This window comes from Spodoptera frugiperda, chromosome 4, assembly GCF_023101765.2.
Source record: "Spodoptera frugiperda isolate SF20-4 chromosome 4, AGI-APGP_CSIRO_Sfru_2.0, whole genome shotgun sequence".
Taxonomy (NCBI): Eukaryota; Metazoa; Arthropoda; class Insecta; order Lepidoptera; family Noctuidae; genus Spodoptera; species Spodoptera frugiperda.
This window is the reverse complement of record NC_064215.1, coordinates 2,698,647-2,715,272: the sequence shown is the minus strand read 5'-3', so window position 1 is coordinate 2,715,272 and position 16,626 is coordinate 2,698,647. Positions and strand designations below refer to the sequence as shown.

At 36.1% G+C, this 16,626-nt stretch overlaps 1 protein-coding gene across 2 annotated transcripts; it reads left to right on the top strand.

The window, feature by feature from the left end:
• The first annotated feature begins 304 nt into the window (after positions 1-304).
• On the top strand, positions 305-7,536 carry LOC126910666 (protein arginine N-methyltransferase 7). Of its 2 annotated transcripts, none has more exons than XM_050693454.1 (9): positions 305-481; positions 555-790; positions 1,058-1,303; positions 1,656-1,834; positions 2,638-2,863; positions 3,188-3,969; positions 4,593-4,741; positions 5,313-5,469; positions 7,378-7,536. In XM_050693454.1, exons 1-9 carry the CDS (start codon positions 423-425, stop codon positions 7,480-7,482), a joined length of 2,139 nt encoding a protein of 712 aa, XP_050549411.1. In that variant the 5' UTR covers positions 305-422; the 3' UTR covers positions 7,483-7,536. The 2 variants fall into 2 exon arrangements, with proteins under 2 accessions (XP_050549411.1, XP_050549414.1); XM_050693457.1 differs by having other exon boundaries at positions 306-481; positions 3,188-3,963.
• Positions 7,537-16,626: the final 9,090 nt, after the last annotated feature.

Here is a 16,626-nt window from a genome sequence, read left to right as displayed (position 1 = left end):
TATGTCAACTTACTTCATTATTGACGTAAATTTTTTAAACTCACTGGCTGCATATATTTTATTTAGTATTAAATACTATTTCATTTTTAATCACTATATAATTTTTTTATGAATTATTAGAACATATCCTACACAAGAAAATAAATTTCGCTCGAATTAATCACATTTATTAATTATTATTTATTTTATTTGTATCTCTTGGCAAAATTAAAGAAGGTTTTGTCTATGCTCATTAGATTTCAATTCGATTTTGTAACGAAAATGTTAGTGTCATTTGTGAGTATCGCTTGACATTGTCACTGTCAATGTCAAATGATTGACAATAGACATTTAGGTTAGAAAAAAATGCACTTTTGTTTCTTTCTGTATTGTATAAAATTATCTTAAAATACGTATTTCATTTCAAAATAATGTTGTTATAGATGAAATTGGTACATCTGTTTGGTACACGTAGATTTTCTGTAGTTTTTTCAGTGAAAAGGTATGTTTGTAATAAGCATAAACAGTCGGCGTTTTAGAAAAGCACAAAGTCGATGAAGTATTGTGAATTACAGGTTCAAAGCGTGCGTTTCCAGTATGAAAGTGTTTACTCAGAAGAGAAACCCGATTACGGGTAGTACTGAGTGGGATGTACAGGATGAAAACTACGATTTTCACCAGGAAATAGCGCGAGCCGGATTTGCCGACATGTTGCATGATACTGAAAGAAATAAGAAGTATCAAAGAGCACTGCAACTTGCTATTGAAAAGATGCACAGTGATGGAAAGAAGGCTAATGTTTTGGACATAGGTTTGTAGATTTATTACCTTTTTTATGTAGAAATATTATAGGTTAACCTGTAAGCTTATGTATGTAAATGATTGAATTTATATTTAAAGCAGAACATAGTTATAGCAGATATTTCAAGCGGGACAAACTCAACATCTATGGATTGGCCACAAAAAGCTTTAAACAGAGAGGAGTGAAAGAAGAGTAGGGACGCTTTTGCCCTGCTGTAATACAATCATAGCTGAGATCTAATCTAAATCTAAATGAAAACATTTAATTCTATTACAGGTACAGGAACCGGTTTATTATCAATAATGGCTGTACGGTCCGGTGCAGACTCTGTGACTGCTTGTGAAGCTTTCAAACCCATGGCTGAGTGTTGTGCCAAGATCCTGGAGATCAATGGTGTTGCGGACAAGATTAAACTTATTCCGAAGAGGTCTACTGATGTTACGGTTGGAGAAGACGGTGACATGACGGAGAGAGCCAATATTTTGGTTACTGAGGTGTTTGATACTGAGCTGATTGGTGAAGGTATGGGTTTTTTTTATAATGTTCTGGAGTTTCTGTGCAATAAATTACATAGTATTTTTTAGTGCTTACAATCTTTTGTGTGTAAAATAAGGGCAATCTATAACTAGTGCTTCTAATTTTACCTAAAAGAAGTAGTGAAGTAATTAATTAATCACAAAATAAATTGTGCACAACACATGCATTAAAAATAGTTACCCATGAACCTACAGCCTTTCTATTAAAGGCTGTAGGATTCTTTTACTAAGGAATAATAGTTTCATAACTGTTAAAACAGTTGCCTTCTTGAATTTGATTGTATCAAGCTGAAAAAGTTCTCTAAAAAATTAATCAACTTTTAATATCTAATTTTCAGGAGCATTATCAACATTTGCACATGCACACAAGTGTCTTTTGGAACCGGACTGTATAGTGGTGCCTGACTCTGCGGTGATCTATGCTCAAGTGGTGGAATGTCCCACCTTGTGGAAGTGGAACAAACTCAATGATCTTTCTGATGCTGACCTGGATATTGTGTTGAAGACACCTCAAAAGGTATAATCTGAGTCGAAAGTCAAAGTCAAAGCATTTATTTCTATTAATCCTTAATTAGGCACTTTTGAAACATCAGATTGATTGTCTGTCTGTCGGCCTGTCAGTGGAACTAGGGGCTCATTCCATGTAGCTTCGAATGGAGAAGTACTAGCAAGAAACTTTCTCATAATAAAACATGACATTAGGACATGTTGTATGACTAGAACAGCAGTGCTCAAACACAGCTCACAGAGTTTTTTTGTATACAGTAGACGCTCTTTATTCGCGGGGTATGCGTTCCGTAAATATGCCGCGAATACAGAAACCGTGAATATGGAATGGTAATTTGTATGGGGTTATAGGGGATATGTTCCTAGATGACGAAATCAAGAAGCAAATAGTAAATACAAAAAATGTTTAATTGAACATTCTGATCATACAGATTGCTTGATTGTTTATTTCACACTAGGTTTAGGCAGGAGTCACAATCTAGACGTAGTTGTAATAGGGTCTATTTTTTTTTATCCTTCTACTGACGCGTTGACAAAGGTTAGCGATTGTATTTTGTAGATAGGTACGCACCGATATTTCGATTCGATCCGCGAATAAAGGAATCTTAGACTGCGAATATAGGAATAGGATCGCGAGAATAATTATGATACTGATTCTGTCTGATATTCCCAAAAAACTTGTGGCTATAAACTGAGTACTCTATTGCTGAGATTTTGAAATTAAATATCCAATAACCCTATGTCCAACTTGGGGATTAAACCTAAGACATTAAAAGTAATAAATTATTAAAAATACTTAATTTCATTTTCCAGATGATTGATTGCCCCGGTTCTGCAGCAGTACATGACCTCCAACTGTCCCAGCTACCTCGTAATACATTCCGTGAGCTCTCAGACCAGATTCCAGTATTCTACTACGACTGGTCGGGCAGAACTCCTATCATTATGAAGCGCACTGTAAAGCAGGACTTCACTGTTAGTGGCACAGGAAAGGCGCAGGTCGTCTTTATGTGGTGGGAGCTTAATATGGATACTGAAGGTAAGATCTTTGATGGGATTAGAGATTTCTTCATATCATATAACACCGGAGAAAAAAGCCTTATTGAATTTTCGTTAACAAGAATATTCAGAGGTTTACAATAAACTTTGCTATAAATTTTCTTACTAACTACCTCATTTTACCTAGTTCATGTTTGTTCCCAATGGTCCCTTATTGGAGCAAAATATTAGCCTTTCTCACTATTGAAACTCTCAGTCATAACACAGCAGACAGCATGCAACATATCTAGTGTGTAGTAATACCCTTAGCTAACGTCTAGTCTAAGAAGAAGAGTCTAAATTAAAAGTAAAATATTAATTCCAGGTAAGATCATCCTAAGCTGTGCTCCATGGTGGACTCATCCGGATGCAGACTTAGCATCCGAGCGTCCACAAGACAGTATACCATGGAGAGATCACTGGATGCAAGCTGTCTACTACTTACCACAAACTACTAATCTAGAAAAAGAGAAAGAAGCCACATTAATCTCATGCCAAGACGAATACTCACTCTGGTTCTACATTGAGACCGAAGAACTTAAAAGGCAGAGTTACAAGCGACCGAACTGTGAGTGCGGAGTACACATGGCCCTATCAAGAACCCACGTATCATACTTAAACGATGGCAGACGAAGCAAGAAGTTTCTGGAACAACTAAAAGAAGAGATTAATAATGAATCCGTAGTTCTAGACTTTAATGGAAGCAGTCTCATGGGTTTGGCTGCGGCAAAGCTTGGTGCTAAAGCCGTGTACATACAAGAAGGCTTGAACTTAAACCTTGGGATTCTACAGGACTACATAAGTGCGAATAATCTAGAAAATATACACTTTATATCTGAGTTAACGGATGAAGTTCTTAGTCAAGTTACGAATGTGATTACGGACCCTAATTTCCCTAGTGCGATACTGCCTTGGGAGAATTTGAAGGTAGCATACCTTCTGTATCAATATAGAAGCAGATTGAGTAACTGTGTGTCCGTTATACCCAGCAGTTGTGAGATCTGGGCCATGCCTGTGGAATTCCAAGATTTGCACAAGATCTCGATACCTTTGGGACGCTGTGAAGGGATTGATATGGCTGTGTTTGATGGATTAGTTGAGGTGAGCGTACGTATATTTTTTATAGTGACATTTCTTTTTTTTAATGATTTTAGATTATGACTTGAAAAACTTTACTCTTGGAAAACTTTAAACAGCACTAGCGCCTGTCATAATCGAAAAGCAATAGGTCACAGTATTATGCAATGAAACAACACAAGATGCATGCATACTATGATATTTCATTTTCAAGCTATGCTAAAAATTTAATTCAGTTTCCACTAAATCTTTCTTCACAATAATTTCAACATTCAGTTTATGATATGATTTTTAAATTTAATTTAATATTAAACGATTAATTTATTTTTGTAAATAGGCTACAAAAGAACAATTTTATGCACATCAAAATTGTTATAAAAAAATCTAAATGAGGTCGGAAATTCCTAACGGAGTACTCTGAGAACAAATGCTGAAACAAACTCAGAATTAATTCTCTCTTTTAAAGTCCTAAAATAATTGAAAAAAAAAGAAACGAAAATAATTATTTATAAGAACCGTTGTATATCCCTTGAAATAGATTACTACGAGTATATCCCTAGAAATAGTATAAACGATATAGATTAATAAATTCCTAGAAAGTTTCGTTATTGAAAATTACTGAACTGAATAACTGATAATAATTATATTCTCAGAATTCCCGCAATATAAGCGACGCAGATATCGAAGCCCAACCGTTATGGGAGTATCCCTGCAAGTGCCGCGGAGAGCCGGTGCAACTCCTGTCTATTGACTTCAGCAATCTGAAGCCTGCTTACGCCATGGATGGTATCTGTGAAGTTAGGTAAAGATGTTGTGTATTTATTATGTAGTGTAGTTAAGCCTTGTGATGATGCCAGAATTGGCAGCACCACTGGTATGTTTGATAAATCTTTTCAACTGCCTTCCAAGAGAGGAGATTATGGAATAATCTATACTAATATTATAAAGAGGTAAAGTTTGTAAGTTTGTATGTAATGGGTAATCTCTGGAACTAATGATCCAATCCTAAAAAAAATTTCACTGGTAGAAAGCTACATTATTTCTGAGTGCTATAGCCTATAAATTATTTTTATAACTTGTTTCTTATATGTATATATATATTGTGTGATAATGGCTATTTCAGTATTCAAGTATTTTTGGCATCCATAATATACACAGGTGGTGCAAATATAATATTAAGTCACAATTACGGATCCTGTCGGGCACAGAAAATTAGTACTAATTCATGTGGCTCTTAGACTACTTTGATACCCAGGTAAATCTCAACTGTGATTACGATAAAAATTGGGTCCTAGACATTCAATTTTCAACCTTAAACCTGTGTAGTAAGGTGGAAATTCTATTAATAAGACTTTTTTACTTATTTTTTTTAGAAAACCAATAAAAGATGAAGAACAAATAGTGAACGGCTTTGCTTTATGGGTGGTGTGGAATATCGGCGGGCCACAGAGCACTGGACCGATAGTACCTCCAGAGGTCGGACAGAGAGTGGCCTGGGACCCTCACACTAGACAGGCTGTTAAAATATTTGTAAGTATTGTACCTATGTAATATAGAGTGATGGAAAAATGTCTTTATTGTATAAGATTTAGAGTGCATTTTTGAGTGAGTGGCTGTCAAGATTCTTAGAAAGTTGTCGAAGACTGCATATTTTTACAATTTTGTTAATGTATCTAAATTATGCGATGTATCCATAGTAGGAAAACTATCCATAGCACAGATCCATAGCATAGCACGCATTAGTGCACATCCATAGCACGCATCCATAGCTCACATCTTTCCATATAAAAAAAGATATCATAGTTCCACCCGTTTCCACCACCTATGTGTACCAATGAATACGTGGATGGTATATGATAATGGTGGAAGCCAAACGCATCCACAGCAACGTAGCATAGCACATCTCTGGTAGAAAAAGCACCCTTAGGCTACACTATTAGCGCCTCTAATGACGCGAACGCCGTTCATATCCTCGACTTAAAACACATTATCACTACTGAGAGATATTACAAAAGCTGCATTCATAAGAAATGTGTCACAAATATACCATCAAACATGCCTACGAATAAACCGTAGGCAATTGCGCAGCCCCAACACGATTTACAACACATTACAAGCATTTGACAAGTAATTACAATATTAAAGTAATTATTTAAAGTCTTTAGCGATGTAATGAGACCGAAACGAATAGTTTCCTCAATAATGTACGTTTGTAAACTACACTTATCCGAAGATTAATGGATTAAAACTATAGCCGCGAGCCTGGATTTGAATTACACTGACTTAAAGCGGATTATCCATTAGTTATCCATTTAATTGGTTTATTTGTGTCATTCTGGTACTGGGAATTAGCATTTTGTGTGAACACGTTGTTTGTTGGAGGTACTGTACTGTGTGAATGTTGTTTCTTCTAGCTTTTAGTGGAGTCATTGTAAGTAATTTGCAACTATGTAGATTATTGTAGTGTTGGATAGAATGGCATTCTTGAATTTTTGAATTCCAGGCTCATCAATAACTATATTGATGACGTATTATTTAAATGATAATTATTATGGTGGAGACAAAAATGTTTGTTTTTGAAAATATCCATCTGTATCGTACTTATTACTTACTTAGTTTGACATAGGGTAAAGTAAGTTTCATGCATTATTTGGAACCTTCTTATAGTGGGTTCTTGTTTTGATACTTCATTAAACTTATACAGGTACTTCTCTGTTCCTAAGTGATGGGTATAGTCAAGTAATAATTGAGTCAGAATATTTATTATACATACATTATTAAAAAAAACTTTATTAGACATGGGAACAACAATATTTTATTACTTAGTTATTAAAAAGTGGCAAGAAGACTTATTGCGTGATTTTATGCTTAGCTCTAAGTTGCGGTTAAGTTTATTGCATGCTTAAGTGTATGAGAATCGGTTTAATTAAAGTTTTTATAAAGGGTCGGAGTATGGGTGGGATCAACGGTATTATAGTCCGCGCTCAAAGCATTGACGTTTCGTGTATACGAAGAAGATTCGTGTAGACAGTCACTATTGATTTGTTTTATTAGACATGTTTCACAATTTTGTCTGACATGATAATTTAACTGCCGCGTTGGGGTCAAGGGGTCTCGGGTTCGATTCCCGGGTCGCAGGAAGTAATGCTGGGCTTTTTTCGGTTTTAAAAACCGCTCAGTAGTAGCACAAAGTGTAGTTTTGTTGCTCAGTATATGATAATAGGCTTACCTCCTATTACATCGGACTTATAACACAAATGGTGAAAAGTGGGTGTCATTATGTGTCGTATTGTGCACCTACCCCTTCGGGGATAAATAGCGTGACGTTGCGTGTTTGATGATAATATATTTTTTAAAGATAATGAAATATAATTTAATTTACTAGTTTATACAAAAATCTTCAGCTAATATAATAACGAAAACAATTTGAATTCACAGAAAAAGTCATACGACGCGACGATGCCATTCAAGTGGAAGTACCAAGCAGTCTGTGACCTTTCCAAGGGACAATTCAATGTCGATATAGACTTAGTACTGGAGTAGACTTTATAAATGTATTTATGATCTGTATTTTATAATACACTGACGTCGATATGATTGGCTGTTTTATTTATTACCTGTGTCAACCATAGATTAAGTAAGAGGTTTTTGTGAAGGTTGTGTGTCAACGATTTATGATCGATACTCTGTTTTTGCTTTAACGTGAAAAAGCTTGATAATAACTTTAGGAAAAATGGTAATGATCCAGAGGATTGAAAAGAACACAAACAAACTTAGTAATACACCTTGTGATTGACGCGGTGGTTGGGTAACTGGCTGCCGTGCAACGCGTAGCAGTTCGATTCCTGCACAGAGCAACTCTTTGTGTGATTCACAAATTGTTGTTTCAGGTCTGGGTGTCATGTGCATGTGAACTTGTATGTTTGTAAAAACACCCACGACACAAGAAAAATTCTAAAGTGGGGCAACGTTTAAAAAAAACTTAGCAAGATAGATATCTACATTTTAATTTAATAGATGATCTTTTCTCTATAATAATATTAATTGCAATTTGAGCGACAAGCAATGATTAACGTTTCTCGCATAATTAACTAATATACTTTTTATACAACGATTATAAAGAACATTCACCGATTTGTGATTTATGATTGAAGGTCTCTGACCTCAGACCCAAAGGTGGACCTTATAGTGACCTACTGCACTATGTTATTTTTTTTAAATTCCAAGGTCAATTTTTTTGTACTCTTGTGTCAAAGAGACGTAGTAGGTTATCGTACTCATTTATCAATTGCGAAATGTATGGTAATGTGTTTAGGAGCTAATGGTTGTAATCTTTGTAGATAAACACGTAATTTGTCTTTTTTTTAAACGTGGGATACTTATTTGTTTCGATCGATTTATTGTCTTGTCAAGTGCAGACTAATTGTTATTTATTTCCTGGCATATTTGGAGTTTAATTAATCTGGTGATAGACAAGTTAAAGATCGTGCAGTCTTTTTGGAAATGGTTACTGAAAGGTTGTATTGTTTAAAGCAGGGGCGTATCGTGCCTTGGCGGGGGCTCCGTATAAAAATTGTTTCGGGCCCTTTCTTTTTGGTGGTGAAAATCATCCATTGACCTTGGAAGAGGCGGGAGGGAGTGTCAGACTCTTCTTACTGACTTTTAAGAAGTTTTTATTTTACAGCTGAGCACGTTGGGTTCCCCGTAACCCATAACTTGAAATCACTGATTTCAAGTTATGTTTTAAATTAGCTTAGGTAGGTACGTTCTAAAACTTCGAAAAGTCATTGTGAGTCGGACAACAGCATACTCGTTGGTGACATTATTTCAAAGTGCAATACTGCTTGCTACGTCATAACATAATGGGGAAAATATGCTCCTCTGTCTACCCCTTAAGGATTAAACATCGTGACATTACGTTTATGTAAAAGAGCAATTTTCTTGTTCATCTCCAAGCAATAGATTAAAGAGCTTGCACAATATTGTAGTGAGGTAAACGTAAATAAGTATAAACTAAGTGTAGGAGTGATTAATGTTTCATTTGCATACACCGCGTGGGGTTGCCATGGATGAAATTTAATATCTACGTACACACGCTTACACATACAGCTATACAAACCAGTATAAACTGACCGTGGATTGTGAGGAAAGATTATACAAGGCGAGAGCATGATAAACTGGTTTTGTGTAGCTCGATCTGTCGTCGTATGTAACTGTGTACTATGACAAGGCAAATTAAAGTTGTTTCCCACTAGTAGGTACCTCTGATTACTTGTATAAGTTACGATCATTATTGTAATTGAATAGATGACAAATAACTTGGTCTATGTTAGCTGATTTGGAAAGGACAGTACTTACTTTACGCTTAATATTTCAGGTGGCTATTTCGTTAGGTCTTAAGCGCGACTGGAGCACTGGTTCTTAGCTTAGGCAAATTATCATAAACATTTTTTTTTAGTTGTTCGGTAGTGGAAACTGGCGGTGTCTGGAATTGCACCCTGTACATGGAAAAATCGTTTGCCCTCTAGTATTACCTTGTGTATATGATGAAAATATAAATACCGTATAACCTATTTAATACTTTAAATGCTTCATTTGACCCAGGATTTGAACCTGGACACTGCACATTAAAAAAGGGGGAAAATAGCGTATTTTGTGGCCACACAACCGACTTACACAGTCGTCAACACTAAATCAAACGATTATTTATTTAATTAATCGATACCTAAGTTATAACTGAACTAATTATTAAATCGATTGACCGTGTTCTCAACGGCTACTTTATTTTCAAGATCTTTATCTGTTTAAAATTAAATCGAATTTCCTAGACATTTAGTGGGTGTTTTATAATTTAAAAATTAAACTGTTTTAGAGTTAAACCGGGTTGCTGTGGAAAATTCTGTGTGCAAGCATCTTATAATCTTTCGGAAATATTTCGATTGATGTTGCGGATAACGAGAGGTGAATAGAGGGAAAAATAGGTATGAATCAATACTAGAATATTCTAATACCTATTCATACATCTTCTGTCTTTTTTTGCATGTCGATTCCTAGTCATCTCGGATTATTTATTGATGGATTTGATTTCTAATTATTAATTAGAATTTCGTAATGGAGATTAGTGCAGAGTTTAACAATAGGTTAGCTTTATTCAAATTGATAGTGGAAGATGAGTAAGACTGTACTCTCTGTATCTTTACTCTACTTACTAAGGTGTAGACCTTCAGCGCATTACAAGCGTAATGTTAAAACCAAAACGTTTTTTTTATTTATCATTTTTACAATAAATACAGGGTTATGCATATTTAATAGCAACCAAAACCACTAAGGATTAAACTTGTGCTATCCCAAACCTATGTCAAAATCGAAATTGTATAAAATTTGTTTTACAAATACATATAACTAAGTATTATATAGGTACAGAACCCGTAATGTCCAAATGCATTTGACAGCAATTTTTTACAACTAGTAACATTTTTTGTTACAAATTCCTAGTTGATCTATGGAACTGGGTGGGTTTCGCTTTAGGCGATAAACTTATAGTTTTTAGTCGATTCGCATTTCCTGCTAAGGCGATATTGAATAAACTTGGATTATAAATCTTACTGCGTGAATATATTGAACACATTTTTTTGTCGGATCAACATAGCTTGCATAGTTGGAAACAGTTAAAAAAAGTCGATTATCATTAGGTATTAGTGAATTCTATTAATCAAGTTTGGTAGCTACATATGTTTTGGGCTTGCTGCGGCCCGTATATATTACTTTTTGGGGATTGTGCCATAAAGGGACACATTGTGACAGTGCACTACTGGACTGTGGGCCTCCTTGTGCCTTCCTGTAGAGGGTTAGAGGAATTTCCCTAATTTATAAGTTTAATAGGGGGTTTCAGTTCAAAAGATTATACCTAAGAGATTGGTGCTACTTAGTTAGTTTCTGTCTTTGCAGTCCTTTATTCGGCTCTTAATACAGACGCGGGAAGAATAGCGATGGTGTCAAATGTATTCTACATTATCGGCCGAAGAAACCACCTACCACTACATTATCACAATACCTTTACACAACCATAAACCCACAGCAATACAGAAGTAATATAAAACAGTAACGAAATGTGTCTTACAATGTATTTGACACAAACTGTCCATTTACATTCAAATGCGAGCCTACGTATTGAAACTCAACTCAATGCTTAAGTTCGTGATTACCTACTACTTGAAGATCTAAGGGGCTTTTCACACGATCCGGTTGCCGGTTAGCCGGTGACGGGTACGGGGCGGTTAGCGGTAACGTTGTAGCTATTAGATAACCGTTGTACTATGTGATGAGGCAGATACTTGTAACCATCCCTATTCTTCCCGCGGGTTTCGTACCTATATGAGTCAATTTAGGGACTTGACATTAACAAAGACTGGGCTGCAGCGCTTTCTGATAAACCTGAACTTCACAAATTGCGATCCGAACTCCAATCCGCCTGCTATGCATGTAGTTAATGGCAAAACTCTCTTAATCAGAAGAGGAGCGTAATCCAGTCGCCATCCGGAGCTGCGGACTATTTAGCGGGTTTACCGGGGCTCCGGCTTGAAAAGCAGGAGTAGGAACAGGATGGTTTTTAGTCAGTAAGAGTCTGACACTCCCTGTCACCTCGCCTAAAGCGAGAGAAGTAAATCGATGGTTTTCCCTCCTTAAAAAAAAGTGGATTATCATGGGCTGATAATTTATAGTATCTTCAATCCGGTCACGGGAGTGTGTGAAAAGGTCTTTACGAATAAAATCTCAACAGAAAATCAATGTTATTTATTCACCATCGTACATGGTAATGGTAGTCAACGATACCTCAATACTAAGACATTGTTTCTAACATAAATCTACGTGTAATGGTCTATTAGGTGACTTTAGAAACCCATTGTTGGGTTTGATGAAAATTGATGTAGACTTTGTGTCATTAGGACTTAGAAGGTATGAGTGAAGCATCTGTGATGATAAAGTCATGTTTTTGCTCAATATGATATGTTAGGATAGTACAGGCGATAGAGTCAACTAGTAATTTTCATTTAAGAAGGTTTATAATATTTTGAAAATCCATGTTACCTATGCTGACTATATCTATACTCGAGTCTCGACCGTGGTCAATACGTATTGTAGAAGTCGGTTTCCGTAATGGGAACCACGTTCGAAGTTTGTGTCCCGTTACGGGTAGTAATGGGTTTGTGTACCTACCTAGGACACCTTTGTCTGCCTCAAGGCAGCGCTTTGTAAATTCTATACACCTGTCTCAAAGTGACGACGTTACTTAGATCGTAAGTTACTGATTTCCTCACAACTCTGCCCATATAATAAATACCTCTTTGAGTTAATAGGCAGGTAGCTCAGTATTATTACTTAGTAAAATCCTATTTTATTGTTCTACGAAACATCAACTACTTTAATGATAGCTAAATGCCATGTATAAGTATAGCGCGCTAATATCATAGCGCTGTATTAACAAGCGTTTGTCAGTTGCTAATGTCAAACTTAATTCGCCGTTCATTCCAACAATTGTGCGATAATGTAGGCATCGTTAATGCAGACAATAACGCCAATTTGACGCCTGTAGGCGGATAAGATCAGAGAACTTTGTTATTACAGTAAAACATTTAGCCCACAGCTCCTGTTGCAACGTCTCAACAAATGGCATAACACAAGCGACGGGCCGTCTTGTGAGCTTGTGACAGCCTTACCGGCACAAGTCACAACCTCGACAAACGGCACATCCAGCAAAAAGGTTTCCGCGAACTGCATAACAACGTTTCCATAATCATCAGAGACTTAGACCGAGCGATACCAAAGCCGGCGCGTCGAGGCTGAGACGCTAATAGTCGCAATTTGTCATGTAATAGGTACGATATTGTTAGTTTTTCCGGTACTCCATATGCGGGTTGAGTCGGAGGCTAGGCGTTAAGGATCGTACGGTATAATGCGACAGCGGCGCGTGAGTTGTGCTGAATAATGCAGCCGCGCGCGTGATCACTGGCAGAATGCCGATGTGGTCGCGACGAGCGCCGCATACAACGCTCCCCGCGGGTCCACGCGCACGACCCTCACTGTGTATGTACCTGTATCTACTTAATGGAGACTCAAAGCTGACGTACAATGGAAAAGTGCTTATTCAATTGTCTTTTTTCTAGTAAAACAGCGATGTTCCACGGATGATCGATCGTGGCGCGGCGGGGAGTCTGTCTGGAGCGGATGTTAAAAAATGTTCGGTGCTATGCCAAGCTATCTGTTACGGCTCATTTACTGTCAGCTCAGTCATCTAATTCACGTTACTTTGTTGACAATGTGTTGGCAGTTACACGTCACTACCGATATATCATGTAAATTAAATACAGGATGGTATAATTTGTTCATTCTCAAGTCACCTGCTCAGCTCGTAACATATTTTATCGTATGATATGTAAATGTAAGTAGGTGTTCTCTCGCGTGGGTTTTGCAACACACATGATCAAGATACATAAACAATAACAAACGAATCAGACGAAACAATCAGTCGCACACGGTGCAGTATGGAGAGCCGATAGCAATCAATCGTAGCGAAATATCGCAATAAATCTGCTCGTGTTCAGATTTCAGTTTCTCAATAGATAGTGGGGCGCCACGGTGCCACAGCGCCACGGTGCCACGAGTGCCACGACAATACCATGTGACGTGTTCAGCCGTGTTCCGATTAACCTTTGCCGCCGCTGCAGGCGCATCGACCTTATTCCATTTATGAGATTATAAATTGAATATCTGCCTTGCCCACCGTTCCGTGTGTTGTATCTCCGCTAAATATCGTCATTTTGTAATAGCACGCTAATGCCGCATTAAGTACTCAACTTATGCATAAATCGTGACAGTTGTACTCGAATCATTGTACCGATATGTCGGCCAAATGATAATGTTTAACCAAATTAAGTCTTTACGAAAAGCTTTGTCATAATCGTGGATGCAAATATGGCTACCGAACGAGAAATGGGAACAAGATTTTCACGATTTATTCGTTATTTCCTTTACAAGCTTGTGCTCACTTGCATACGAAAGTGGATGGCTAAAATACTTGTTCATTTATTTAATTCAATCGTGATATAAAATCGGGGACAATAAATCGGTAAGCAATTTAAATGTTTCACATTACCGATTTTATCGTTTAATGAAAATAAAATGCGGCGATCGATAACCGACTATAGGTTGGCTTTAAACAAACATTCTATAATTAAAAACAAACAAACGAAACGAAATTAAAACGTTAATAAAGACTATGGAATATTTATTGCTATGTGCCTATTTAATTGATACTGTCCGAAGATATATTAAAAACATTACATTTTTATTTCGACGTGTAGAGGCGTTTGACAAATCGCTGTGCAGTTTAAAAACTGTTTCGACATAAAAATGTTGATGTTATCGATACAAAATGAATTATAATTTATCGATTAATACAATAATCGATATTTGGAATCGATGAACACCTTTCGATTCTATAAAACGTACATGGCCTATGATTGTAGATATTAATTTCTATCATAGATCTTTTTTGTGGAAATTAGTTATAGAGAATGTAATAAAAATTTAATACCTATGATGTTAAATACTAACTTCACTTTTTTTCTTCTTGTGATGCATGACGTAACACTTGAAAGATCATCCCTTAGGGGTAGAGGCAGAGGCGGAGACTACAGATAACTTCATAATAAATACTTACTTTTAATTAGTTATGTTATGGGTCCCATGTGGAACACAGGTGGAGTGATCCTATTCCCATACCGTTCACAATTCCAAGCTCCGTGCTAATTCTTCATACTATACTTATTATCGAGCTGGGCTGGGAATTGAACCTGAGACCACTTGAAATGTTTTTTTTAATGGGGAAAAGTCATCCAATAACTTCTCCCGCCTTGTGGGAGGCGAGAGTGAGTCTGACTCTTACTTACTAAAAACTAACCTTGTTAATACGCTAGGTAGTCCGCATCTCTGGATCAGGACTGCTTGAAATGCTTGCAAACTGCACTACCCCAATGCAACGAAACAATCAGTATCATTGTACATTTTTTTTATTCTCTGCTATCAAACGATTTCGCCTTCTAATTACTATTTAAATAAATGTAAGAGATCCGTGTTTAACCCATTGGTTAATTAGGTATTAACATGCGTTAACTGACATGGTAACATCAGGCGGGTAATTAGCGACACCTGGCTTTTTAACTTAATCAAATTAACTTCGTTGACCATTCACTTCGCCTTGCACCGTTTTGCCTGTAACTGTTTCGCCGACAAAGATGTTCCGTTAATGCCTTTTGTTAAGGTTCCATTGTACTTGAGTAATATTTAAAAGTTATATTATACCTATGTACTTTTTAAAATTAATTAGACACCACTTTGAAGGAAAACATGGGCTTATAATTTCTGATTATATGTTTGAAATCGTCAACTCGCATTGAGCATGCGTGGTGGTTAATGCTCAAAAATTCTCCGTGTGAGAAGAGGCTTTGGTCAGCAGTGGCCATTTATAGGCTGTTAATGTGAGATACAGCAATGTAGAACAAATTAATACAAACAAACTATTAAAAGTAAAAAAGATACTCTTAATAAATATATTTTTAAATAGCATTTACAACAATGATAATAATATCTAAATAATTTACCAGATAAATTAATAATAACAGGGTCCTATATAGTACTTGTAGTGTGTAATGCTTCTCTGTATGGACATTGTGCAATAAATAAATGATTCCTACATTCCCCTGACATTAGTTACAAAACAAATATGTACATTATTTTATGTACGAACAAAACAAACACACAAACAAATATTTACTCCCAAACAATTTATTAGTTTGTTATAATTGAAATACAATGGTAAATGCCAAGTGTAGGTTTATATAAAGGTCAAAGGAATCGATTAATAACTGCATTTACTAGATACTGATACTATCTTTGTAAAATCATACGTAGTTATGAGAAATAACGGTTAATGGTGCACCTCTATCGTTATTAGTGTTGTTAACTGATAACTACAATTAAAATTATAGAGATGTTCCCTGTTTAAAGTTAACTGTTGTAAGTATTTTAATGGGATGGAGTGCAAACGAGCGGATGATGGTGTAACGCCCATGGACACACGCAATACAACAAAGGAGTTGCAAATCCTGTGTTTATATAAGTATAATCTAAAACAGCTTTTAATTGTCAATAACTATATCTAAAACTCTTGCTAAAAAGTATGCTATGGCAAATAAAAAAAGGTTGCCGTAATTTACCATGACATTTTAAAAGCACTGATAATATAACATGTTTTTCATATAATTCTGCTATTCATTATCATGTTATCGGCTTACTTACGGCACTGTTTGACGAGGAACCCTACTAGTTTCAAGCCATGCTAGAGACTCATATTCATAAGCAGCGACATAGGACGCGATTGTCGCGCTGCTACTAAATTCTGCTATTGATAAACTAGTATTCAATTAACTTGTGTTTCTTATTTATCAAGTCAACAATAAAACAATGACATTACAATTATTAATGAAGGTACAATTAATTTCAACAATCGACAGTATGTTTTTTTACCAAAACCAACAAAACGTTTAACCTACTATACCTAATTGTAAAACATTAAACACATTAAAGATTGCACTCCCAATTAACTTGAGATACACCTGTAACAATGAC